At 41.5% G+C, this 24,924-nt stretch overlaps 1 protein-coding gene across 1 annotated transcript in view; it reads left to right on the top strand.

Moving 5' to 3' along the window:
• LOC111869757 overlaps window positions 1-24,924 on the top strand; it is a 40,876-nt gene that overhangs the window by 8,921 nt on the left and 7,031 nt on the right. Inside the window, exon 2 of the mRNA XM_023861499.2 lies at window positions 1,170-2,367. Within this exon, the coding sequence (XP_023717267.1) occupies window positions 1,170-2,367 (1,198 nt within the window). The remainder of the gene's footprint in view (window positions 1-1,169; window positions 2,368-24,924) is intronic.

Raw genomic sequence — 24,924 nt, 5'->3', positions numbered from 1 at the left:
AAATTACTTCCTCAGTTGTAGGATTTCAGGTTCTCACAGATGTGGTTAGGAACAGTTTTATCTTCTGGCGTGTAAGGCCTGTAGCCATGTAGTAGAGATCTGATTGCTGCCTGCTTCGCTCTGGGTTCTTGTCATGGCTTATCCTTCGAGTCTGAAGGTGGAGGTGACATGTTCCTACGCAATGTCGGTTGACTTTCAACGGACTAAACTGCGTTATATTCCAGAATATATAACTCTTTAAATATGCAGTTTAGTCAGCTTAATGTTATATTTTAGCGTCCTGTTGCACTGATTCACGTTCATGATGTGTATTTGTACCAACTGTCTTACAGTGCACACAATTTCACTTTTCTCTTCACTACATGTTTCGGCACTAATGTGCCATCATCAGGTGTTTTTATTTACGTCAAGCCATTGCATTGTATGCCATCATGTCTCCTTTATAAAATGATTAAAATATCTATACGTCGCACTTCAAATTCGCGAGTTACGTCAATCCTCTCCTATGGGAGTACTCTTCCTATATTCTTGTGTATATTGTGTTCTGTGTTGTGTCCTTCCCTTGTGACTGCGTGCGTTCTATTGCTGGATATGTGTGTTCAGCTTTGTTAAATAACTTTATAAATCACAAACTATCGTTCAGTTGAAGAAAGCAGTCTTCTGGGATTTGGCACCGTGTATATGTGGTGTTAACCGACGTTTCGGAGGAACGTATCGCCTCCCTACGTTCCTCCGAAACGTCGGTTAACACCACATATACACGGTGCCAAATCCCAGAAGACTGCTTTCTTCATAGTCACCGCCGTGAAAGCCTCAAATGTTACATATCGTTCAGTTATTTGTATCTGTGCTGTAGATATCTTTAATCTTAAAAAATATCATTACCTATGCGGTCGCTTCAAAGTAGAGTTAATGGCTGCTGAAATCTTGCAGGTTTGAAAAAGTTTTGTATAATATTTATCTCACATTCTTATAAATAGATTACTATCTTCATATCACAGGAAAAATATTAGACTGCAGAAATATACAGACTTTCAGTAGAACGTGAATATTACATATTCTAGTAATTGATAAATATTTCTTTTATTCATCTTTTGAATCAAACATCTACATAAACGGATACACTTCCAGAACCTGTTTTGTGTTATCTGAAGAATTCTCTTGTGCAGGTAATGGTGTGGTGGTTGCTACTGCTTCCGTTGAGCGCCGCCATACTGTGTCGTCCAGGACACCAGTTTTGGGATGAAACTTTAGAGAAATGTATAAATTGCAGTACATGTCCAAAAGTTGGGCATATAGTCATACGACCATGCCAGGTACATGAGGACACCCAATGCGGACGGTTGTCAGACCTCGATATTGACTGGTCATTCCTGGGCAGGCCACGGCCAACAAAATCAGCCAGCAGTTTACACCGTCAGCATTTATCAAAGAAATATACCGGTGGTAACCGACGCCGAAGTGAGGCGGATTCTTCACAGGACATTAAAACTTTTCCAAACCACAGAAACAGAAATTCACACCCTGTATTTGTTTCTTCTGAAGAAACAGAGGTACGAAGCCACAAGAAATCTCATCACAAGAAGTTGTCTTCAGAAGAAACATTTAGTGACTATATAGATGAAACGCCTAAAAAGCACCACAATCATCACCATTCTTATAAAAAATTTACTACGTCGGAAACACGTTCTTCAAATCCCCGAAAAACACATTCTCATAATCAAAATAAAACTAAAAATCATCATCATCACCACAGGTTTGAGTGGGCATCTTCAGATTCAGTTGAGACTTTTAACGCTCCGGATTCTTCCAGTTCATCTCACCTTCATAATGAGAGTGGACATCGTTGGTCATTCTCTGAGACGGCCAGTTCATCTGAGCATCACACATCCTCATCCAAGAAGTCAAATAGCACAAAGAAGCTTTCTCATCATCACAGTCACCATTCTCACGCTCATAAGAAACAAATGGATACACCAGAAACTCGCAAACATCACAGAAAGAAAGAGAAGCTTCAAAGCCTGCAGGAGGAAGTTGATAACATCTTAGTGCAACGCCCAGAGTCAGCTTCTCAGTTAAAGGAAACTGAGATAATTACCAACTCTTCGTTTAATGGTGAGGTAAAGAGTGATGCACAGGGACAGCAAAGAGTGCTGCCGAAACATTTGCATAAAATCGGTTCTCCATCCTCTGTCTCATCAGCTCCATTTTCTGCCACTGAAGAACTCATTTGGGACTGGCAGACTGTGGCTCTGGCTCTAGCAGTTTTCGCCTGTCTTCTGTTTTTTGTAGTGGCCTGTGTGTATACCGTCCACCATGCACGGCAGTGGAGGAGGCTGAAGGACAATTTTGAAGATTTTGAAGCAGGTTAGTAAACAATAATATTTACTTTCTAAAGAATGCCTTTAATAAACGCATGTCGTTTCTTTGGTCCTGCAAACTGGTTTTGTTTTAAAAACAAGAATGAAAATATTTATTTAATATTAAATTTCAAAGATGTATACAGCTTTTAAAATAAGGTTTCACAGATAACTGAAACCAGTTTTATTGTATAATAACAGAATTTTACTTTTCATAATGTTTCCTAGATGCCCAATATTTCACAACATTGTTTACATAGCGCGTTAACATAACCGTGATCAAGGCGAGGGGTTTGGTACAGTTGAATTATGTTCTACAAATATGCAAATTTAGTAACGGTTTGTCGTTTTATATTAAAGAGAATATGGGTTGATAGTGAGGCTTACTCTCTTCTGGGATGTTAGGTCAGTAAACATTTACCAGACTACAACAATCTATCTATCTACAGCCCAATTTTTGGCCTTAGCTGCTTTTCAGTTTCTTAATCTATACACGGTCGGTAGGACTCATTGGACGGGGGATCAGCCCGTATCAAGGCCGCTACCTACACACAGAACAACACAAACACAGAATAAATGCATACAGACATCCATGCCTTGAGTGGGATTTGAACCCACGATCCCAGTGTTGTAGCGGGCGAAGACAGTTCATGCCTTACACCACGCGGCCACTGTGATCGGCAGTAATCTTCACAGTCACCACAAATATCTTGTATGTGATGTTTGAAAATAGCGCTGAGGAAAATATTGGAACCGAAGAGGGAGAACGTGACAGGATGCTAGAGAGAGCTTTGTAACGGGGGTCTGCATAGTCTGTAATATTCACCACATCAAGAGCGATGAGATGGGCACAGAATACGAATTGGAATAGCAGAGATGCAGGCAATTTTTTTTTATTTTATATGTTGCTGTCATAATATGTATGCATCAAGCGTGCATTCGGATTTGCATCTTGGTTTCAGGTTAAATCTCTTTAACATGATTGTACGAAACTGGTCGATATGTACTTCTTCTAGGTGCCTGTTTTGCGAATAAAAATGTCCGAATTTGTTATAAACTGATTCACATTCCACGATAAATACCAGTTATACTTCACATATATGCCGGTCACGGTAGCCGAGCGGTNAAAAAAAAAACTTCACACATATATATAGTAAATATTACTAGCATTCACAGAGTAGTAACAATGCATTGGACAGAAAGACTGCTCCCTCGTTCGTGTTATATACTTTTATGTAATGTAATTAAACATGTTCTACATGTTTACTATCGATAAGTAACACAAAATGGCGTAATTCTAAATCGAAGAGAATTGCAGCAAAAAAGTTTTCAAAGTCGTAAAATACGCGTACGATTACTGCGTCCTTTATTAATTAAATTGAAAAGAGAAGGAATGTAAGTCAATAACTGGGAAACTATAACTTCATAAGTAAAAACATGCATTGCTCATTTTGAATAAATCACGCGGCGCATGACCTGTAGCACCAGCCAAGGGAAATTTCACTTATTATTGGGGACCAGTGGTGGGCTCTTGTAAACATAATACCGAATATTTGGGTCCCAAACAGACAGGGAATTTCTTAACTAGCTGAGCCACTCCTGGCTTCTCAAGAAGGACTCTGTTCCATGAAATCCTTAACTGTACAGCGTATAGTTTGACCTACAATATAGCTGTGATGTTTATGGAGACGGTAATGGTGTATTTCAAACCAGCTGATATATTACAGTGGTTATTCGTGACTATAAATACATCGAGAGAACATAAAAGCCTTATATAAGACTTAAATGTTTGTGGTGACACTTAACGCCATAACAAAATTAATGTTCGTGCTGCCATAAATCGGTTTTCCTTAATTCGAAAGCTGAATTTCCTTCGCTGTAGGCTCAAATGATATACTGCCATGACTCGATCCACAGAGGTTCGTTTATGAAAACGATTGACATAGAATGACAAATTAATACGCGGCGGCTGTTCATCATCTTAGTTTGGTTAACCTCTGATGTGTTCTGAGACATTGAAATGTGTAATAAAGATTTTATGGTTGCTTACTTTTATTGGCTACCTTGAAAACATTGCACATAACTTTGCAATACGAAGGTTAATGCTGAAGGAACTCTTCTCTTTCCAAAAGCTTCGTTCACAGAGACACGTCTTAGTGATCTCTCGTTGCGTAACACTCCAGAGCTAGATACTCGTATGATAATGCTTACAATTAGCAGTGGACCAATAAATGTGAGTTACATTGCTTTACTGATATTTTTTGAGAGAATTTTGAAAATGGGAGGCGGGGCATGAAGTTACATATTCATTTTATCATGTCCGCTCACAAGCAACAGAGTCCGAACTATTCAATCACATTCAATATAGATATATGCACTCAATTTTGTCACGCCATTTTGATTTTAGTGATTAATTTTAAGGGTCTCTTTGCTTAGAATCCTTAAAGAAGTCCTCCGAAACGTCTGATTAAACTATACAGATAACAGTTCTGTTATACGAGTACAATCATGCTTAAGTTGCATGTTTTTGCCGATTATAAGAGCCAAATTTAACTCTCGCTCGGTACATACATCTGAGTCAACTTCTGAAACTTGCGCTACTTTGTCCAACACAGATCCCACATGAACAGATACGGTCTCGAACCCAGGCTGCCGCGGTGGGAAGCCAGCGACTAACCGCCTGAGCTATGACGCGGCCTTGATAATGTAGATTAGTCTCGTATCGGATGTGACTGTATATAATTTTGGTAGACGTTTACAGACGTTTCGGAGGGGCATGAAGCCTTCATCTTCAGTGTAGATGGAGATGCAAGCAGAATACGACGTATTCTTACGGAACGTTGGTAAACTTCGGGCGTCAGATTCCATAAGACAGTAATCTTCGTGCTTACTTTTTATTCTAAGGGCGGGGTGAGACTGAGCCCTTGGTACTTAGGCTGTATATGGCCCATTGTACAAACGATGAGAGAAACGGTGTATGTGAAGAAGGTAAAGGTATCCCTGTAATAGGCCGCTGAGGCCCATACGGTTGTGAGACGTCGAGGCCTTACGCGCCGGCCGCCCTTTACCACCAGGAAGATTCCTGGTACTCATTTCTGTTAGAGGCTGAGTCGACCCCGGGGCCATAGTGCTGTTGGGAAGTAGGTAAATTGAAAATCCAATGACCTCATCGGGAATCGAAACCGCGACATTCCAGGTTGTAGTGCCTCAACCAACTAGTCTACCACGCTTCCCCAAACGGAGTATGTATTGGAATTAAAATTGGTAGGGGAAATCGAAGTACTCGGAGGAAACCTGCCCCTGTGCCAATTTTTCCACTCAAATCCTATGTGAATCGAACTCCGGGTGGCCGTGGTAAGGAAGCTATGGGATGTCCTACTTAGTTACTTAAAGTACTTAGAGGCAGAGTTTCGATTTTGTAAAGCGACCTGTCTTCGGTCGCTCGGAAGCCGGGATCGTGGATTCAAATCCCATACAAGGCATGGATATTTGGTATGTGTATTCGTTTATTCTGTGTTTATGTTGTCCTTTGTTTAGGTAGAGGCCTTGCGACGAGCTGATCACTTGTCCAAGGAGTCCTACCATCTGCAAGATGATCATGAAACTGAAAAATCAGAGACCAGGGCCCAAGGGGGCTGTAGAGCCAGTGAAAAAAAAAAATGTCTGAGCCATGGCGCATCTAAGTTATTTACACAGTGGCTCAATTTCGGTTTTGCGAAACGACACAGGAAGAGGATATTCCGTTACATCAATTTTGGTTTTAAGGAACTACAAATGGAGAGGATTCGCACTTCCGCTCCGGGTGTGGTTCCCAGAATTCAGTTCGACTGAGGTGACAAGCCTGCGGTGAATTAATGGTATTGCTCCACGAGGCGGTCGCACTGTGCCATGGCCGTTAAACCACTCACACGGCAGCTAATGGCACTGCTGATACCTTCAACGTGACCGTACGTATGTACTTCCTTTGCCACGCGCCACACCGGGACCGCAGGCAGTCCCCGGAGCGGATGGTTACGTCAGCGTGCCTCAGAAGCCACGTTTTCTGGCTCCGACCCTGCAGGTATTTAGTGCAAGGGATTTTAATTGAATATACATTTCCGGCGGCCTCCACCTTGTCGTGGTGGGGCTTGCGTGACTGACCTGGAGAGCTATGCTGGCGGTAGTTTAACTACCGATAGGGTCACCCTTGCCGGAAAGGTAGGGTAGAGTCCAGACTGAGAGAGATACCCAGGTCCTCCAGGTTGCGGGTTGGGCATGAGGCTAACAACCTCATCGTGTAAAAAACATTTTGTTCAGAAACCTAACAACAAGCCTCGGCAGCAGGCATTGGTTGTGGAGACCGGCTGTAGAGGAGACCAAATTTTACCCAGGGCTGTAGCGCCGAATGGTAGGTAGGTAGGTACATTTCCGGTGGTTTTTATTATGTTAATCATGGGGTAGCTTAGTAGGTACAGAGCTTAGGATATGGGTTGGATAACCGAGGAGTCGCAGTTCAATTGTCGGTAGGGAAAGAGATTTTTCTCATACCTATAACGTCCAGAGTAGCTCTGGGGCCCACCCAGTCTCTTATAGATTTGGTTCTTGGGGCTGTTTCCTCGGAGGATATAGCGGCAAGGGCGTGAAGCAAATCCCGTATCTGCATCTGGAGCAAAAGTTCAGAAAAAAAGTGCTAACGAGAGCTGTTGAACGTCTGAGATCCGGAGAGATGACTGGAGAAAACTGCCTAAGGAGCAGCTTCATGCTTCATAACCTTCATCAGGGAAATATTAGTGCCGCTACATCATGGAGGATGAGATGGAAAGAGTAGACACAGGAGATATGGGAAATGCAATCAGGAGTTAAATTGGAAAACCGAAGGGAAGAGACCACTTGATAGACCTAGGCATAGATGGGAGAATGACATAAAAATTGATCTTAAAGGAACGTAATTTGAGGGTGTTGATTGGATTCATCTGACACATAATATGGACCAAATGCGGGAGATTTGTGATTAAGGTAATTAACTTTTGCGTTCCATTAAGTGATAGTAATTTATTTACCATTTTAGCGAGTGGAGTGACTAATAGAGAGAGACTGAGTGATTACGTGAATGAAAGCTAGCAGTCACTTCTCAGTAGAGGGGGGAGTGACCAGTACTTGCCAGATCCATCCTCTCATCGAAGGGGAGGCCCAGTTTCAAAATACGTAAAAATCTGGAAAGAACAAAAATATTGCCCGAAACCAAGAACGACTGTGCTGGCGAGGGCCGGCAGCAATTTACTGGACTGGACTGTCTAAGCGACTTCTAGCTTCTAGAGACTAATCAATGGAATTGTTTCGTGTCGGTAACTGCCTTGAGTTGCTTGGATCGAGACGTATAGCCTCACGTCCCAGGCATGTTTTTGCCCAACCCACATCCCGGGTCCTTGCCGCGGTGCATATGGTTCAAGAAATGTCAGCGTGGAATGCGCGCTTCGCTCTCACGTCTCATATATTGGTAGAATTTTGTATATGTCCCGTTAGGTCCCACTGCTTAACTGCTTAGGCCGTGCCACACCTCAGGCAGCTAATGGGCGGCTTCGCACCGCGGAGGCCCTGTTCCATCCATGGATACTTTGTGTGGAATTTGTGATGAAACAAGAAGCTCTGGGAAGAACTAAACGCATATTTTCCTTTGATATGACATGGACCATATAGAAAACGACGCGTACAACGATTCTTCTATTGTTGCATTTTTATTTGTTGTAATATTTTTACCTAGTCGTTTCCTAGCAACTATAGATGGATACACACCAGACTGATGGGAGGGATTTACGATTTACGCCGTTGAGATGGGCTCAGGCGCCATGATATACATACAAAGTTTCATACAGATTGGTTTAGACATTCAAAGGTTAATAGGATTGTACACATAGACAGCACGGAGATCGCATAAGCGTACTTTTATTTTGTCAAAACAAGGAAAGTAGGCTAAAAAATGGCACTGGGACAGGGGTTTCTCTGTGTACTTCGGTTCTCCCGTACTAATTATAATTTCACAAATTTCACGTGCCATTGTGTGAGTTTATATGTTTNTAATAATAATAATAATAATAACGAAATTAATAAAAATAATTCAATTCAATTCTTAATCATTAATGTGCCGAGTTAACAGCCGCAAGGCCAATTACAGACACAGCACAGTGCAGAAGAATGAATTACATTCTAGACAAACTTATTAAAGTCACATAATAATAATAATAATAATAATAATAAAGTGAGACTGACACAGTAGGCCCAATTAAGGCCGCATTAACAAGGGACTCAGTCTCACCTGACTGATTAGGCTCTCTGGCCTGATCCCATTCAGGATTAATTATGAAATTATTAGCCTTTGATGGGAGATCAGCCCTCGGAAGTCCTCTACCAACACAGGACAATATAAATACATAAAAACGCAGACATCCTTGCCTCGAGTGAGATTCGAACTCAGTGTTTGAAGGGGCGAACCCATTTCGCGTCTCAGCCTCTGTTATTAGCCAGCTGCCTAGTTTTGGTTGGTTATTTAACGACGCTGTCTGTATCGAGACTATATAGCGTCGATAGCAGAATGATTTTTTTGGTGGAGTGAAAACTGGCAGGGGAAAGCGAAGTACTCAGAGAGACATAGCCTCAGTGCCACTTCGTTCACCACAGAACTACTTCGATTGATAGCTTAATTCATATAACGTCGAATAAACCAGGGAATGCGTATATAAGTTGGAAATGACTGAGGCGGAAGTAGTCGTGGATTGTTTCGTGGTGTTATCTTGGCATCTACGTTGAATGACTGAGGAAAGCGACAGACGGGATATCCGGTGTCACAGCAAGAAGACGGATAATGGTCATCACGGGTCGCTCTACAAGTCAGATGCTTCATGGTTCGAGGTTACCTCCTCGGTTAGATTGCATGACCCTGTTGCAGTCCACGCCTCTGTAATTATTTCCAAGTTGTATTGCATGTACAAGGAAATGGAACAGTTCTGTTTTCTTCGATATAACGCCGTGTAGTCTGTTGCAAGCCAACCGATTTTTTTTCGGAGGAACATGTCGCCTCCACATTCGGGACAGAAGTGTAATAATTTTAAAATCACAATTTTTTGGGTGGTATCTGCTCTGAAAATTAAACACACAGTCCAAATATTGAAAGACAGTTGTAAGCTCATCAGATTAATTTTATCTTAATGAACTAAAGAAGGCTAAAACATCGGTTTTATCAATAAAAACTGGGGATTTAGTTGCCTAATATAACAGCATCTAAGGTAAAAATCCATAATTAAATCAAACATGGATATTACAACAAAAGGCTACTCAACTCCGTCCAGTATGACTGAAAAAATGTTATATAATTTCTTTCCTTTTCAATCTTTTATCCTTGACATGTTTCGGTCTTAGAGACCATCTTCAGAAGGACATATCGATATGGCCAGTAATAACAGTTTCTGCCTGTATTGATATATCCTTCTGAAGATGGTTTCTAAGACCGAAACATGTCAAGGAAAAAATAATAAAAAGCATAGCAATAAATAAAAAAGAAACATTTTATCAGTCACACTGGACGGAGTTGATTAGCCTTTTGTAATACTGTTAGTGTGACGGACCAGGATGCACCAAATAAACAAAATGGATATTACGACTTCAATAACACATAGATTTTTATTATTTTTTTTTAATTCGCATAGTGGGGAGGTGGAGTCCAGCTGGGTCCACTTGGCACGGCGGCCACTGATTGGTTTACTGTACCTGCACCGGGTGATTATGATGATGGAGAATTTGGTGGAATGGGGATTGGCAGGGGAAACCGAAGTACTCTGAAAAAAACCTGCCCTAGCACCACTTTGTCCACCACAAATCCCACTTGACCAGACCCGGTCTCGAACCCGGGCCGCCGCGGTGGGAAGATTCGATTTACTTTACCCCGCTGAAGAGCAGAGGTCGAAACAGTTATGGAGAACGATATAAATCGATCCAAACGTCGATACGACGAAGAGTCCCGAATAAGAATATTAGACATTCCGGTCATAACCGTTGTTTGTAATTCCTGGCTTTAGGGATGCATTTGTTTACCTGTTCTCTTTGTTCGTCCAAATCTTTCTTACTTTCGAGTTCTGAGGGTACAAGGAATTGAATAAAATCAATGTTAACTTTATTTTACCTTGCAAGTCACGTCCATATGCGACGCTCGGAACACATATAAAACTACAAATGAATAAAGCGATGAAAGATGCTGGACAGCAGACGGCGAACTGTCTGATGTTGGTTTAATTATTATGCAAAACACGTGTTTAGCGCTTGTGCAGATAATATCTTACATTTCGATATTATAAACACAACTTGCAAAAAGTCTGTGTTAATATCGTAAGCCTATGTTGGATATTGTCTGAGGTATTTTTTTACATACAAGACTTTTCGAATGTCGATTCCATTCCCGTCCTAGGATAATTAGTTTTTTATTATATTGACATATTTATATTATATGAGATTCGAGGTTTTCACGGCGCCGAATATGAAAATTACCTTTATAACCTGAAAATTGAGGAATTAATTTCCTCCGAAACGTCGGCGGCTACCAGAATACACAGCGTCAGACTCCAGAATACGGTAATCTTATTACTTTCTAGTCTCAAGTATACTTTTTAATGTATGGATCGGAAGTGTGGCATGTTTCATTGAAGATGAATAGAATGAGGAGTGCTGGAAGGGATTATCTGAGACGTCGGGTCTTATGTCGAGGATAGACCAAGTTAGGAACATCTGTGTAAGAAACGTTATGAAGGCACAGGATAAGTTATGGATCATAGACGGGTCTACTGCAGAAATGAAGCTATTATACTGTTGAGGTCACGTTCGTTAAATAAGAGATAGAACGCTATCAATTATAACTCAATGAAATTCTTATTTATTTACTGCAGACTTGGCCGCGCCATAGCTCAAGCGGTTAGTCGCTGGCTTCCCACCGCGGCGGACCGGGTTCGATCCTGGGTCTGGTCAAGTGGGATTTGTGGTGGACAATGTGGCGCTGGGGCAGGTTTTCTCCGAGTACTTCGGTTTCCCCTGCCCTGTCTCGTTGTTTTCCTCAGTTCATCCAGGCAAATTCTAAGAAAGCACCTCCATTAGGCTATCATTAAATTTTTTTAAATCCTTGAAAATTTATTATTCGTGTGTCATCCAAATGTCATATATATTCTGGGCACCGAGAACTTCGTTGAACACTCCCCACCCCAAAATGAAACATTTTCACAGCTGGGGATAATCGAACATAATAAATATATATATTTTTTTTCCTTGGCACTACAGCCCCAGTGGGCCTAGGCCTACCTCCATGAACTTCTCCGTTCATTTCGGTTTTTCTAGATCTTACACATTAGGTAGGACTCCTTGGGCGGGTGATTAGCTCGTCGCAAGGCCTCTACCTGTACACAAACACAGAAAAACGCACACACACAAACTAAATATCCATGCCCTGAGTGGGATTCGAACCCACGATCCCGGTTTCCAAGCGAGCGAAGGCAGTACATGTCATAATAAATATTACAAACATTTAATAAGTCACAGTTGGAAGGCCTGTTGGTTTAGAATTATAGTGACCTAGTGACTAAACCCTCTACATCGAATTCCGTCCAAATCCGTTAGTCCGGAACACGGCATACGAGTATAGCATATATACAGACAGACAGATAGACGAAATGAAACTGTACAGGCGCATCTGGGCTGTATGAATCGGGACATACAACAGGAAACACCGATCAGTACTCTTGCCAAAGGATCTGAATCATGGATGTCGATATTACAGGTTGCCTTTTCCCATCATCTCGAAATAAGTGCGGCCTATTTCTTGGTGTTTACAACACTGCATAAAGTAGAGATAGGTAAAACTATCCATAGGGTTGTGAGACGTCGAGGTTCCCACATTATCTAGACAATCGGTTCACAGATGGTGGTGAGGGTGTCAGCCTTAGGCACCGGCCTCGCTTTACTCCCCAGGAAGATAACTGGTACTCATTTCTGTTAGAGACTGAGTCGACCCTAGGGCCGCAGTGAGGCTGGAAGGATTAGGTAAACTGAAACAATCCAATTACCTCATGGGTAATCGAACCTGTGACCTTCCGACTTGTAGCACAGTGCCTCATCAAATTACGCTACCGCGTATCCCATCTAATGCTTGAGCATGTTTAACTGTTACGCCTATGCAGTACATTGTAATAGGCTTATTGATAAGGAAAATGAACTAGGAGTAATAAGAGAAGGTAATGTTAAGTTAATAGATTGACAGAGAAATTCAACGAGAGAAAACACTTGTCTTTCGCAAACATCTTATTTTGAAACTGTTTCTTCTTGGTAGCAAAGTGACTGCTAACCTAAATATCAAACGAACGAGTCCTGCCTGTCGTTTAGCAGCACTTAAACAAATAATGGACAGTAGTGACAGGGGATTTCCGCTAAGAACTGCTGTGTAACGCGGAGAGACCTGTGTAAGCTTCAGATCCGGTTTATATCCAAGAATTTATTTACTGAATGATTTGCTTACTTTTAAAAGGTAAAGTTATAAGCTGTCACCGCACTTTTATCATACATCGCGCCATGAAATTGTGTCGGTGCGCGGAGGTAGAGCTCCACACATTCTTAACCTCGGAACGACATGGAGGCGAGAGGTCAGATTCACGTTCCGGTGGTTTTACAACTGGTACCCATTGTAAGGGAGGATGTGCAGGTTCTAGAACCGATCTTAATATGATAGCGAATACAGATATTCTTTTCAACTAACGTGGAGAACGCATATAAAAGCTAAGAGAAGACAACTTGAGCTCAAAACCAGAAATATGAATTGGCTAATCGACAAAAATTCACAGCTATCTCCTGAAAACAAAATAATCCTATACAAAACAATAATCAAACCAGTCTGGACCTACGGGATAGAGTATGGGGATGCAGCAAAAACCTCCCAACACAAAAATTCTCCAAACGTTCCAATCCAAAACGCTAAGAAAACTAGTTAATGTTCCCTGGTACGTACCAAACTCTACTTTACACAATGATCTAAGCATACCATATGTAACAGAAGTCATCAGAGCATACGCGGAGAANTCATAGTAGTGGACATGTTCCAGATTATAACTTTATAAGTTTATTTCGCAATGTGGGTCCTATGGACGGTGTTACGTTAGAAATACGTCGCTTAAAGGCGAAAAACTGAAACTGTCTTCACTTTCCACAATACTCGATTTTGCAACTCGGTTATAAGGTCCTATAGGAGAGTAATGACATAGGTGGCTGGATTTACGTTGTAACAGAGATGACTTTAAAACCAGTTTCCATACAAAGCTGCTGTTTGCTGCTTCCGTTCATGTTCTAAGCTTTTGTAGGCACATTTAGGGCCACACTGGCAATATTGTAGTAGTGAAATATTCATTTGAATAATTAACACAATTTCTATTAATAAGTGCTAAAACACTGAAGCTTACACAATAAATAATTTAAGTGTTATTGCTAAAAATTGACGTTATTGGAACTGTGCTTAATCGTAAACTTAATACAGGCAGTTGATTAACAAATTGAGGATGTTGTGTTGTAACAAAGTATCACCGTAATTCATTGTGGTTTTACAGAGCAGCTGTGAAGTAAAATTATCGTTATGGGTCTGTCCGACTTTATTGTAGGAGCGTCCGACTCTTCTACCGATTCCTTCCCCCTCACAAATGCAACAGAGAAAACTAGGACTCAGTAGGTCTATTTGAAACACGGGTAGTTGAATATGGGACCGCCTCTGTGGTCTAGTGGTGAGAGTTCCTGGCTACAGATCCAGAAGTTCCGGGTTCGATTCCCGGCGCTACCAGACTTTCTGAGAAGCAGTGGCTCTGGAACGGGGTCCACTCAGCCTCGTGAGGATAATTGAGGAGCTGTTTCAAGGAAATAGCGGCTCAGGTCTAGAAAACCGAGATTAACGGCCGTGAGGCTCCGTTGCCCTGACCACGCGACACCCTCTATCCGCTAAAGTTGGCACTAACTTCGCCGACAAGAGGCTGTCACTCGGTCGATATAGTTCGTTTGCTGAGTAAAGCCACGGAGTTTTTTGTTTTTGTAGTTGGATATGATAAATATAGTTATTTGAGATATATGAATGATAAAATGATTTGCAGTATTACATACTGATGATGCAAGTAATGTGGATTTTGAGCATTGTTATAATAATATCTTTATATTGAATGGAGGATCTTCTCATTAAATTCCTCAGTATTATCATCAAGTTTCCTGCAAAACTGAATGCATATGATTTACAAAAATAGCTTTAAGAAGACAAGCAATCAAATTATATTAAAGTCTATTGTCTATCTTTCGATTTTAATAATACTTAGATTATGTGATATTCAGATTATTTTTATAAAATGCACTATCAGTTGTCAGCATAGTGGCGGCATTAATATCGATCCTACCTTCTTGCTTTTCCAGAACTTTACTGCTCTTTTATATGAGTCGCAATACAAAGAGTTGCTCTCCTCTTGCCTATATTGTCAGGCGATATAACTGCGTTTCTTCTTTGCTCCATTCTTACGCGCCTTATAACAGTAAACCTTATTCCACGGAGTGAAGTCATTCGTGAGAGGCTGATAGTCGCTCAATTTGCCTCATTTTATGGAACATAAAGGTTCATTAACTCATTTCTGGAACTTCTTAACAAAGATGTGCCATAGCTCATTTTATCTCGGACATAATACACCGTTTATTTTTTATTTTTTTACTAAAATTCAGCGTTTCAGAAGATAGTTCCGCTTCCGTTTTCAGGCAGAGTGAGGGGGGGGGTTAGGGGAAGTCCCTCCATTTTTCCTTAAATGTGGAAGGTTCCGAAACCTATAAGAAGGATAATATCCAGGTCATTAAGATTAACCACAGGTACATTAGTTGAGATTGAACGTAAAGGAAATCGTGCCGTTCTCAGTTTCTGCAACGATTTACTTGGTTTTTATCGTGGGTATAGAACGCTTATGATATAAAGGACCATACAAAACATCGGCGAATAAATAACTTGACGTTAATGCCATCGGTAAATATGGCAACATTTCTGTCAATATTGCTGCGGATCGGTCGACCGAATGCATTCCATCACGCTTCTAAATAGTGGCATACTCACTTATTTCAATCTCCCGGAGAGTTTGTTTTCCTGCTCCATGCTTATAGCAAGTATGTCGTAATTTTGAAATATATTCGCGTTTATTTAGTCTTTTGTCCGGCGCAGATGAGATGGGTTAACAACCGAAGCTGGAGTTTGAGCGACGGATACTCTGTCTGCATATCACGTAACCGTGGTTCCTCTTCTCACCTTGAAGAGCCGGCCGGTTTGTCGGGGTCTCACCGGAAGTGACGTCCTAGACATACTACGCCTATCAACACTACACCGCCTTTACTACGTAGAGCCCATGCGCTTATGGAAATCAGATGATGCCAGATGTTAGCTTATGGAATACTGTAGATTCACACAGTGGTCTTGTGAGTTTTGTACACCGTGCAGTAAAAAAAAAAGTAAAGTTATCCCTGTAACTGGCCGTGGAGGCCCATAGGGTTGTGAGATGCTGAGGATCCCACATTTTCTAGACAATCGGCAACCCCCAAGAATATTCCTGGTACTCATTTCTGTTAGAGGCTGAGTCGACCCCAGGGCCATTTTTAATTAATTCGCTTAGTGGGTGGTGGAGTCCAGCTGGGACCACTCTGCACCCCGGCCACTGATTGGCCTATTGTAGCCTGCCCCGGGTGATTATGATGATGGAGAATTTTGTGGAATGAAGATTAGCAGGGGAAACCGAAGTACTCGGAGAAAACTCGCCCCAGCGCCACTTTGTCCACCACAAATCGGACTTGACCAGACCCGGGACCCCAGGGCCATAGTGCGGCTGGAAGGATTAGGTAAATTGAAAAAATCCACCTAATCGGGATTCTATCCCGCGAACTTCCGGCTCGTAGCATAGTGCCTCAACCAACTATGCCACCGTACACTACTATAGGTAAATACCAACGTTTCGGAAGAACATTGTGCCTCCATCTGTAGGGTTGAAGTGTGATTTTAATTAATTTGTTGGGTTATGTATATAGTTTACAAGGAAGGTGGTTATTCATATTCACGGAAGGGGGGAGTATTGCTGCAAGCTGTTAACCCTATACCCTTCGACTGTGAAGGGGAAGCCAGGTTGTTCTACCAGATCACTGGTATCCACTTAACAACAGCACTACTTGGTGTTACAACCCAGAACAATTACCGGTCTCAGAACCTGAAACTGATCCCTCTGGCTCAGTTATTCTGTGAAACTGGTCGCTTATTATCATCCAGTGCCGACGTTAGGAATGCGTGGAGCTTTATCTCACCCCCATACGCCTTCATCGTGAGGTGCCTGAGCATAATGACGACTCTGCCTTTTCCGTAATTCGATTCGCTGAATCCTATCCGTTCCTAGGGGCAAGTCTCCATCAAATCGCACTGCACAAATACCCCACTCTTCTGAAACGTATGCATTTTTATAACTTGCTAGATAGGTACCAACATTTCGGAGGAATTTTCTGCTTCCATATTCAGAATAAAGATAGAGGTAGCGTTTTAGAACAAGATGTAATTGCCAATTAATTATATCTATTTTATGTCCATATTGATTACATGTTTTTAAAACCCCAACATATTTCAGGCCCCTAAGACATCTTCAGGGGTGTACTATATTAAAGAGAACTTTACAGTTCATATATATATACAGTAGAACTTGGTTATAACGTTATCAAAGGGACCTAAAAATAGTGTCGTTATAAACGAATGTCGTTGTAACCGAAATGGGCACTTCCACAGTAGCCTTATGTTAGTCACGTAAAAGTCTACCAAAAACCGAGTTAAAATGTTGCATTTTTTAGTGAATTACGTAGTTAAGTACAGACTAACGTAACATTAACGTGGAATTGCCCAAATGTGTAATATCAAAGACATATTACAGCGCTTTTCACTGACAATACACACCGCACTAATACTGTATATTAAAGGTAGGCCTACTCACCAAATTACAGTAGATTACATCAATTGTTGTGCCTTACTGTACCTAGATACGAGTACAGTAATCAGTTATCTTCATCTGTTTCCTGTTACTTGCCCAATACACACTTTCTAAATTACGTTCAATGTCCATATCAGAGAAATTCAGGAATTAAAATGACGTTACATACGAGGTTGATGCATTTTTGCATGTCGTACTAAGCAAGGTATAAAAACAGTTGCTTTATGAGGAATTAGTTCGTACCATTGAATATTTGACGCAATAGACAAGGTGTCGCAGAAACCGATGTTGCTATAACCAAGTTTTACTGTAATTTAATAACTTATATAGTAATGGAGCTGAGCCCTTCTTGGGAGCCGTTAATTCTGCAGCTACTCAAGAATTTCCCAGCATTTTATGGAACCTGAAGGTTTATTACCGTGTTCACAAGAGCCCTCCACTAGTCCCTATCCTGAGTCAGATCAATCCAATCCGTATCATTCCATCCTATTTCTCTAAGGTCCATTTTGATATTGTGCACCCACCTACGCCTTGGTCTTCCCAGTGGTCTCTTTCCTCCTGGCTTTCCCACCAATATCCTACATGCATTCCGCTTCTCCCCCATTTGTGCTACATGCCTACCTCATCTTCCTTGACTTGATCATTCTAATTAAATAAAAGTACAAGTTATGAAGCTCCTCATTATGCAGTTTTCTGCAACCTCCTGTCACTTCATCTCTCTTCGGCACACACACACACACACACACATATATATATATATATATATATAATACATTTTTTTAAATATTCGTATCATACATTTTTTATAAAGAAATGTTAAAACTAAAATTATGTTAAAATTCATATACCCTAAACATAGATATTGTAGTGCGGTTTATTACGGCGTAGTGTGTGCCGTGTCTTATACTCGTTTTGTAGGTGTCGAAGATATGGTGTTCTGCGGATTCGTTGTGGTTCTGTTTACATCTTGTTTTAAAATAGACAGCATATCGGGAAAACTAGCTCTATCGAAATGGAAGTAGCAAGTTAGTTCAGCACGTTGGTGGAATCCTGATACTCACATCTGTGCAAACCTCAAGTTCCACATATGCTCTACATTCTTCTCTGCCTCAGTATGTTTTCACGAATTGGAACGTAGTTTCTCTGTAATCAGTTAAGTGTCAAGTCATAGACGAAGCCTCATATTTCAATGTTGCTATAATGCGTAAAATATTAATAACCTAAATTTCTATCTCTCTGTATATAAAAAAAAAAGAGGCTGACAAACTTACCGCCCTCTATGAGTCGAATGTTTAGAGAAAATGTGGGAGCCTCGACGTCTCACAACTCTATAGGCCTTCACGGTCTGTTAGGTAGGCCGCACACCGGCATGCGTCAAGGCATGTAACAGTCAAGACACGATGTCTGCGACATTACGCAAAGAAAGGAGCACAGTTGAAACAAATCAGATTATGAAAACCACCGCACATCGGCCTGAGTCATAATGCTGACGTCAGCTTCATGCTGACGAATCATGAATGAAGCAAGACTGCGTCTTTTGTCCCATGTTTTGATGCTTGTCTTGACGCAGTTGGTGTGCGGTTGCCCTTACAAGGACAGCTTTACCTATATATCACAGTGCCCATGATTATAAGAAGTCTCTAAACGTTGGTTTTGTTTGTAGCAAGGAGTGGCTATTTTTGGAATCAGCTTATAACAGAGAGTGTTCCTGTAATCATATTTTTCATGTTATCATTGACTTTAAAGAGGCATTACATAGTTTCCTTACAAAATTAGGGAATATTGGTACAAAACCTTTCATAGGCTCGAAAAATTGCGCAGTATAACTTCAGAGTGAGTTGTGTTTTCATGCCGTGTGTTTTACTTAACAGTGGGACACATGGAAGAAGGAAGAGCATCAGATATAACACAGTAATGGAAAATTATCGCGATGAATGAAATTATCCAGAGAAATCGGTTTACAGTATCGGCACTGAGTCCGGATCGAAGATAGCTCATTGCAGCAGTTTACCGCAGATGACTCTCTCGGAAGCTGTAAACAGGGGGTTGCACAGTAAACTTAAAGAAGTGTCAACCAGACATTTTCCTTGCTAAACCATAATTTGAGCAGTTACGTATAGTCATTGGCCTGTATTGAACCATAACTTTCCTTACCATTTGAACGTGATGATGATACAGGTAATATCCGATTTACGGTGGATCAATTTACGAAACCCACCGCCCCGCATTTACGACCGTTTTCTATTATGCCAGATTTACCCCGAAGACCTCCGTGGCCCCGATTTGCGGCGCACATGAGATCAAGATGACGTAACGGACCCTTCTACTTTTGTCCAGTAACCTCTCTCTTCTACAGAGTACAAATTATGTAGTAGTAAAGAATTTAACTTTTGATATGAGTCTTTAAAATGTATTTTGTTTTATTTTTTTTTGTCGAATGTGTGTTTTCGCTTATTAATAAAACATTGTGCGAACTTAGCTGTGGCACTATGTTACAAGCCGGAAGGTCGCAGGTTCCAGTCCCGATGACGTGGATTTTCAGACGATTGTCTAGATAATGTGGGAGCCTAGACGTCTCACAACCCTATGGGTCTTCACTGCCCGTTACAGGGATAGCTTTATTTCTTTACCTTTTTACCTAAAATCTTGGTGTCCTAAGCTGCCATTTGATTCGTCTATGCTGTCGCTCCTACTGTGGCGGTTGATTAGCTGGTTATGTAACGGTGCTGTCAGCATCAAGATTGTCTGGCATTGCGTATTGCTCATTATATTTCAGACAGTAGCTGTTTGAATAACGGCTGATGAATAGTTTATTTACTGGGTGGATTATTTTTTTTATTGATAGTGGGGTGGGACTAAGTCCCTTGGCCTGCGGCCACTTCTGGCCTACTGTACCAGCCCCAGATGACAGGTGAGGGTGATTGTGGAGCACTTGGTGGAATGAAGATTGGCAGGGGAAACCGAAGTACTCGGAGAAAAACTGCCCCAGCGCCACTTTGTCCACCACAAATCCCACTTTACCAGACCCGGGATCGAACCCGGGCCGCCGCGGTGGGAAATATTTTGATTATATATTAGGTGTTTAGTAAAATTATATTTTAGTCCCTTTCCTTCGTTTATGTACATACATATAATATATATTCTGGAAGAAGTGACAGGAGGTTGGAGAAAGCTCCTTAATGAGGAGCTTCGTAACGTTTACGCTTCTCCAAATATAATTAGAATGGTGAAGTCAAGGAGGATGAGGTGGGCAGGGCATGTTGCACGAATGAGGGAGAAGAGGAATGCATATAGGACATTGGTGGAAAGCCTGAAGGAAAGAGACCACTGGGAAGACCAAGGTGTAGGTGGGTGGACAATATTAAAATGGATCTTAGAGAGACAGGATGGGATGATATGGATTGGATTGATCCGGCTCAGGATATGTACTAGTGGAGGGCTCTTTTGAACACGGCAATGAACCTTCGAGTTCCATAAAATGCTGGGAAATTCTAGAGCAACTGCAGAATTTGCGGCTCCTCAAGAAGGGCTCAACTCCACGTGTAGGAAAGTAATATATATTCTGGATAATTTTCTGGAGTGATATAGTTGCATGTTAAGATCCGTGTGACATCCTGTTTCGTCTGAAAACTGTTAAGCAGGAAAGAGCGACAAGGTTTGCAAATGGCGATGAATATTAAACAGTTTTAATATGATAAGTAAATCAGATCTCAGGTGAGTGTGCATCTCTCGACCGGATGATCAGTAAAATTTACACAACCATCATGCCCGCCCTCTTCATAACCGGATGCGATCTGTTAAAACTCGACGTTGTCTTTTGTTTCTAGCAAGCTATTGCTACATCAATGGAGGGACAGGAGGGGAGGTATAATTAAATCCACTGCAATTGTTAAAGAAGAGAAGGGGAAAGATTAAAGATGCTGTTTGCTGCCAGTTAAAGTCATGTGTACGTCCTTTGTTTTCATGAAACGAATCTTACTATAATCATCTTCATGTTTTTTGTTGTGTACACTTGTGTAAGGACAATAAGATGGGCGGGTATGTCTCTATGAAATGGACACTAATGTTTAGCGAATAGACACAGCGCTTTCTCTTGCAGGGTGTCAGCTCAACGTGGCAGATATGGTTTAAATAAAGGCTATAAAAATGCCAGAAACAAAAGCTAGTTCCATTATGAAAACAGAAAGTACACATCAAAATGGAATTAAAAAACTGCTACCACCTCACGATCTCTCCACGGAAGGCATAATGGTTAGTACATCAACAATACTTTGATCGTGAAACTGGGCTAACTCAGATTCGTGACTAGAATATGGCTTGAGTGACCGTAGAACAGGCGTTTGATTCCCGGCAGAGGCACGTAATTTTCTCCACAGCTTCCAGATAGGCTCTGTGGTCTATCCGACTTCTTATCTAGTGAGTATAGGCGGTTCTTTCCTCAAGGTAAAACAGTCAGGCCGTGAAGCTGACCACTGACCTCAGTCAGTTAATAATGCGTTGAGCTGTAACTCTACTTCCGAACAAGATTTCATGGCATGATGCTTAATTAAGCACAGAAAAAAGGTAAACTTCAGTTTTTTTAGTGCACACGAATACGGCAATTATCTTATTGAATATTCTTAAGGATAAGGCTGTGAGAATAATTTGGTCTTCGAGAGATGAAGTAACAATGAAATTAGAGTAATTACAATACGAGGAGATTCCTAAGCTTTCTTCTTCGTCCAGTGTTGCGTGGCCGATCGCATAGCCACGCGGTCTAAGATGTGAAATGTCTTCGATCGCTTGAACACTGGGATCGTGGGTTCGAATCTCACTCAAGGCACGGATGTACGTGTTAGGTAGCGGCCTTGCGACGGGCTGATCCCCCGTCCAAGGAATCCTACCAACCGTCTTAGATTAATAAATTGAATTGAAAGGAAACGTTTCACGGATGTCCTATGTTCCAAATGGGAGCAACAGGAATAGAAGAAGAAAGAGAAGGAGGAGGAGGAGAAGAAGGAGAAGAAGGAGTCGAGTCATTAACTGAGCGGAGTTGATATGCGGCGAAAGTGATAGTCTGCATGGTTAAAAGAAAAGCATTTATCAGAAGTCCTGGGTAAGCGTCATGGAAATAAACCGCAAAAAACTCCGTGCTTAATACAGGAAGATAGTTTTAAAATGGGTTCTGGTGATATACACGTATATTAGGTTAGCTCAGGCAAGGATACAGTCAAAGGACGACTATGCACTCGCCAATTTGTCTGTGAGATGGCTAAAAGAGTCTCTCGAATATCACGTCACAGATTCACTGTTAGACGTCTTCTTTTTCGCGTTATTCACAATGACTGTGACAACATAATTTTGTCCATTGTTTTGTATGTATTCAAATAAGAGTAAGGTAAAAGTTTTCCGGTCACGGTAGCCGAGCTGTCTAAGTCATGCACTGTCTTCGCTCGCTTGGAAACCAGGATCGTGGGTTCGAATCCCACTCAGGGCATGGATGTTTGTCTCCGTTTTTCTGTGTTTGTGTACAGGTAGAGGCCTTGCGACGAGCTGATCACCCGCCCAAGGAGTCCTACTGAATATGTAAAATTTAGAAAAACCGAAGTGAACGGAGAAGTTCATGGAGGTAGGTCTAGGCCCCCTGTGGCTTCAGTGCCAAGGAAAATAAAAAAAAATATAAAAAAGTTTTTCCTATGCTTAACTAAGTAAGCACTACGCCATGAGGCTTATGGGGAACTGAATGTATACATCTATATTTTCTTGACCTCGGCAGTAGTTGAAGTTGAGGGGTCAGCTTCATGCCCCGGCCGCTTTAGCGCGGAGAAAGAGCCCCCGGTACCCAATAGATAGGAGGCTGGGTCAGGACGATGTGGAGAAGAGAAAATTCGTGACCCTATCATGACTCGAACTCCAACCTCTCAGTCGTCCAGCCAGTAGCCAGTCTCTTTACCAGCTACGCTATCCCGGCTCCATTCAAATAAGAGTACCTATTTAAACAACTAATTAATTTTCTAAATTAAGTGTGGCACTTCTTGAGACGCTCTTAGTCTCTCAGCTAGTCAGGAAATTCTTTGTCCTTACGGAACCCGAAAGTTAATTATCGTGTTCACAACTGCCCACCAGAGGATCGTATCTGAGTCAGATTGAGTCCAAAACCTCGAAACTTATAATAGATCCATATTAATATTACCCTCCTATCTACGCCTTGGTTTTCCAAATGTCCTCTTCCCTTCAGAATTTCAAATTAAATTTTTATATTGTTTTCTCTATTTCCCCGACCCTCTTGTCCTCCTTGACTAGATCAACTTGATAATGTTTTGTAGGGAACAGGCTACAGATTATGAAGTTTCTCATTATGCAGTTTTGCCCGTCCTCCTGTTCCTCCCTTTCTCTTAGATCCGGAGTCTTCTCTCGTTGCCCACTTCTCCAGCGCCTCAGTTTGTGTTCTTCTAGAGTCCCCTGCTGCAAGAACAAATACGAACTGGAAGCTTATACAGAACAGTCATCAGAGAGATGACCTCACACAATTATGGGAGGGGGAACTTGGCCTAGTGTTATTAAGGTCATAGCTGAGCTTAAATTGATCCGGCTTATAGCACACTTAGAAAAGTTTGCACTCCGAAATCCTTTGTTAAACGAGAAACATTAAGCTTGTAGATTGCATCAGATCGGGGAATTCGTGCCCGTAGTATATTAATACAATACTTAATTTCTTACACATCCGTCACCCTAATTTTACTTAAGATGACGTTTCGGAGACTGGACTGTTGTCTCCTTCATCAGGTAAAAAATATTATTCTGTTTGGTCCAGACGATAGAATTAGCCCCTATCTCCGGACCGGATATGGACTAGCTCTGTCGATTGGGCCCATGAAAGTAGGGGTTTTATATGAGGACGGAGACAGTCTGGTCTCTTAAACGCCGCCATAAGTAAAATTAGGACGAGGGATAATGTGTAAATTGTGCATTAAAATGGATACCCGGAAAGGAGCGCTTCTTGTCTTCAGATTCAACAGTCTAGGGACAGATGCTTCCTTATTACCATCAAGTAGTAATGGAAAAAAGGTAAAGTTGTCTCTGTGCTTAACCAATTAAACGCTAGGTCATGAAGGATTAAGGGGAAGTGGATTTCGGCACTAGCTGGAGGTGAGCGGACAGCTTCGCGCATCGGTCACTTTGCCCCCGGTACCCACTGGATAGGAGGTTGGCTGGACCCGAAAGCCCATCTGGACGACTTGGGGAAGAGAAAATTCTTGACCCTACCGAGACTCGAACTCCGACACCTCGGTCGTCCAGCCGTAGCCAGTCGCTATACAGACTGCGCTATTCCGGCTCTTAGCATCAGGCAGTAATTTATGAAATGCTGAGTGTTATGATCCATATAAAACAAAGCGGAAAACTTTCAACATACAAGCATGACCTAAGATACCATTAACAAGATCTGATGTTGACATAAGTTTAAATTACTTCCGTAGCAATATGAATAGGGCCGTCTTGCGTTTAGATGGTTGGTAGTGGATCTAAGTAGGCATTAATTTATAAGGACAGAAATACAATACAAT

Source organism: Cryptotermes secundus, unplaced genomic scaffold (genome assembly GCF_002891405.2).
Source record: "Cryptotermes secundus unplaced genomic scaffold, Csec_1.0 scaffold93, whole genome shotgun sequence".
NCBI lineage: Eukaryota > Metazoa > Arthropoda > Insecta > Blattodea > Kalotermitidae > Cryptotermes > Cryptotermes secundus.
The sequence above is the reverse complement of the archived record's forward strand: the minus strand, read 5'-3'. Positions and strand labels throughout refer to the sequence as shown.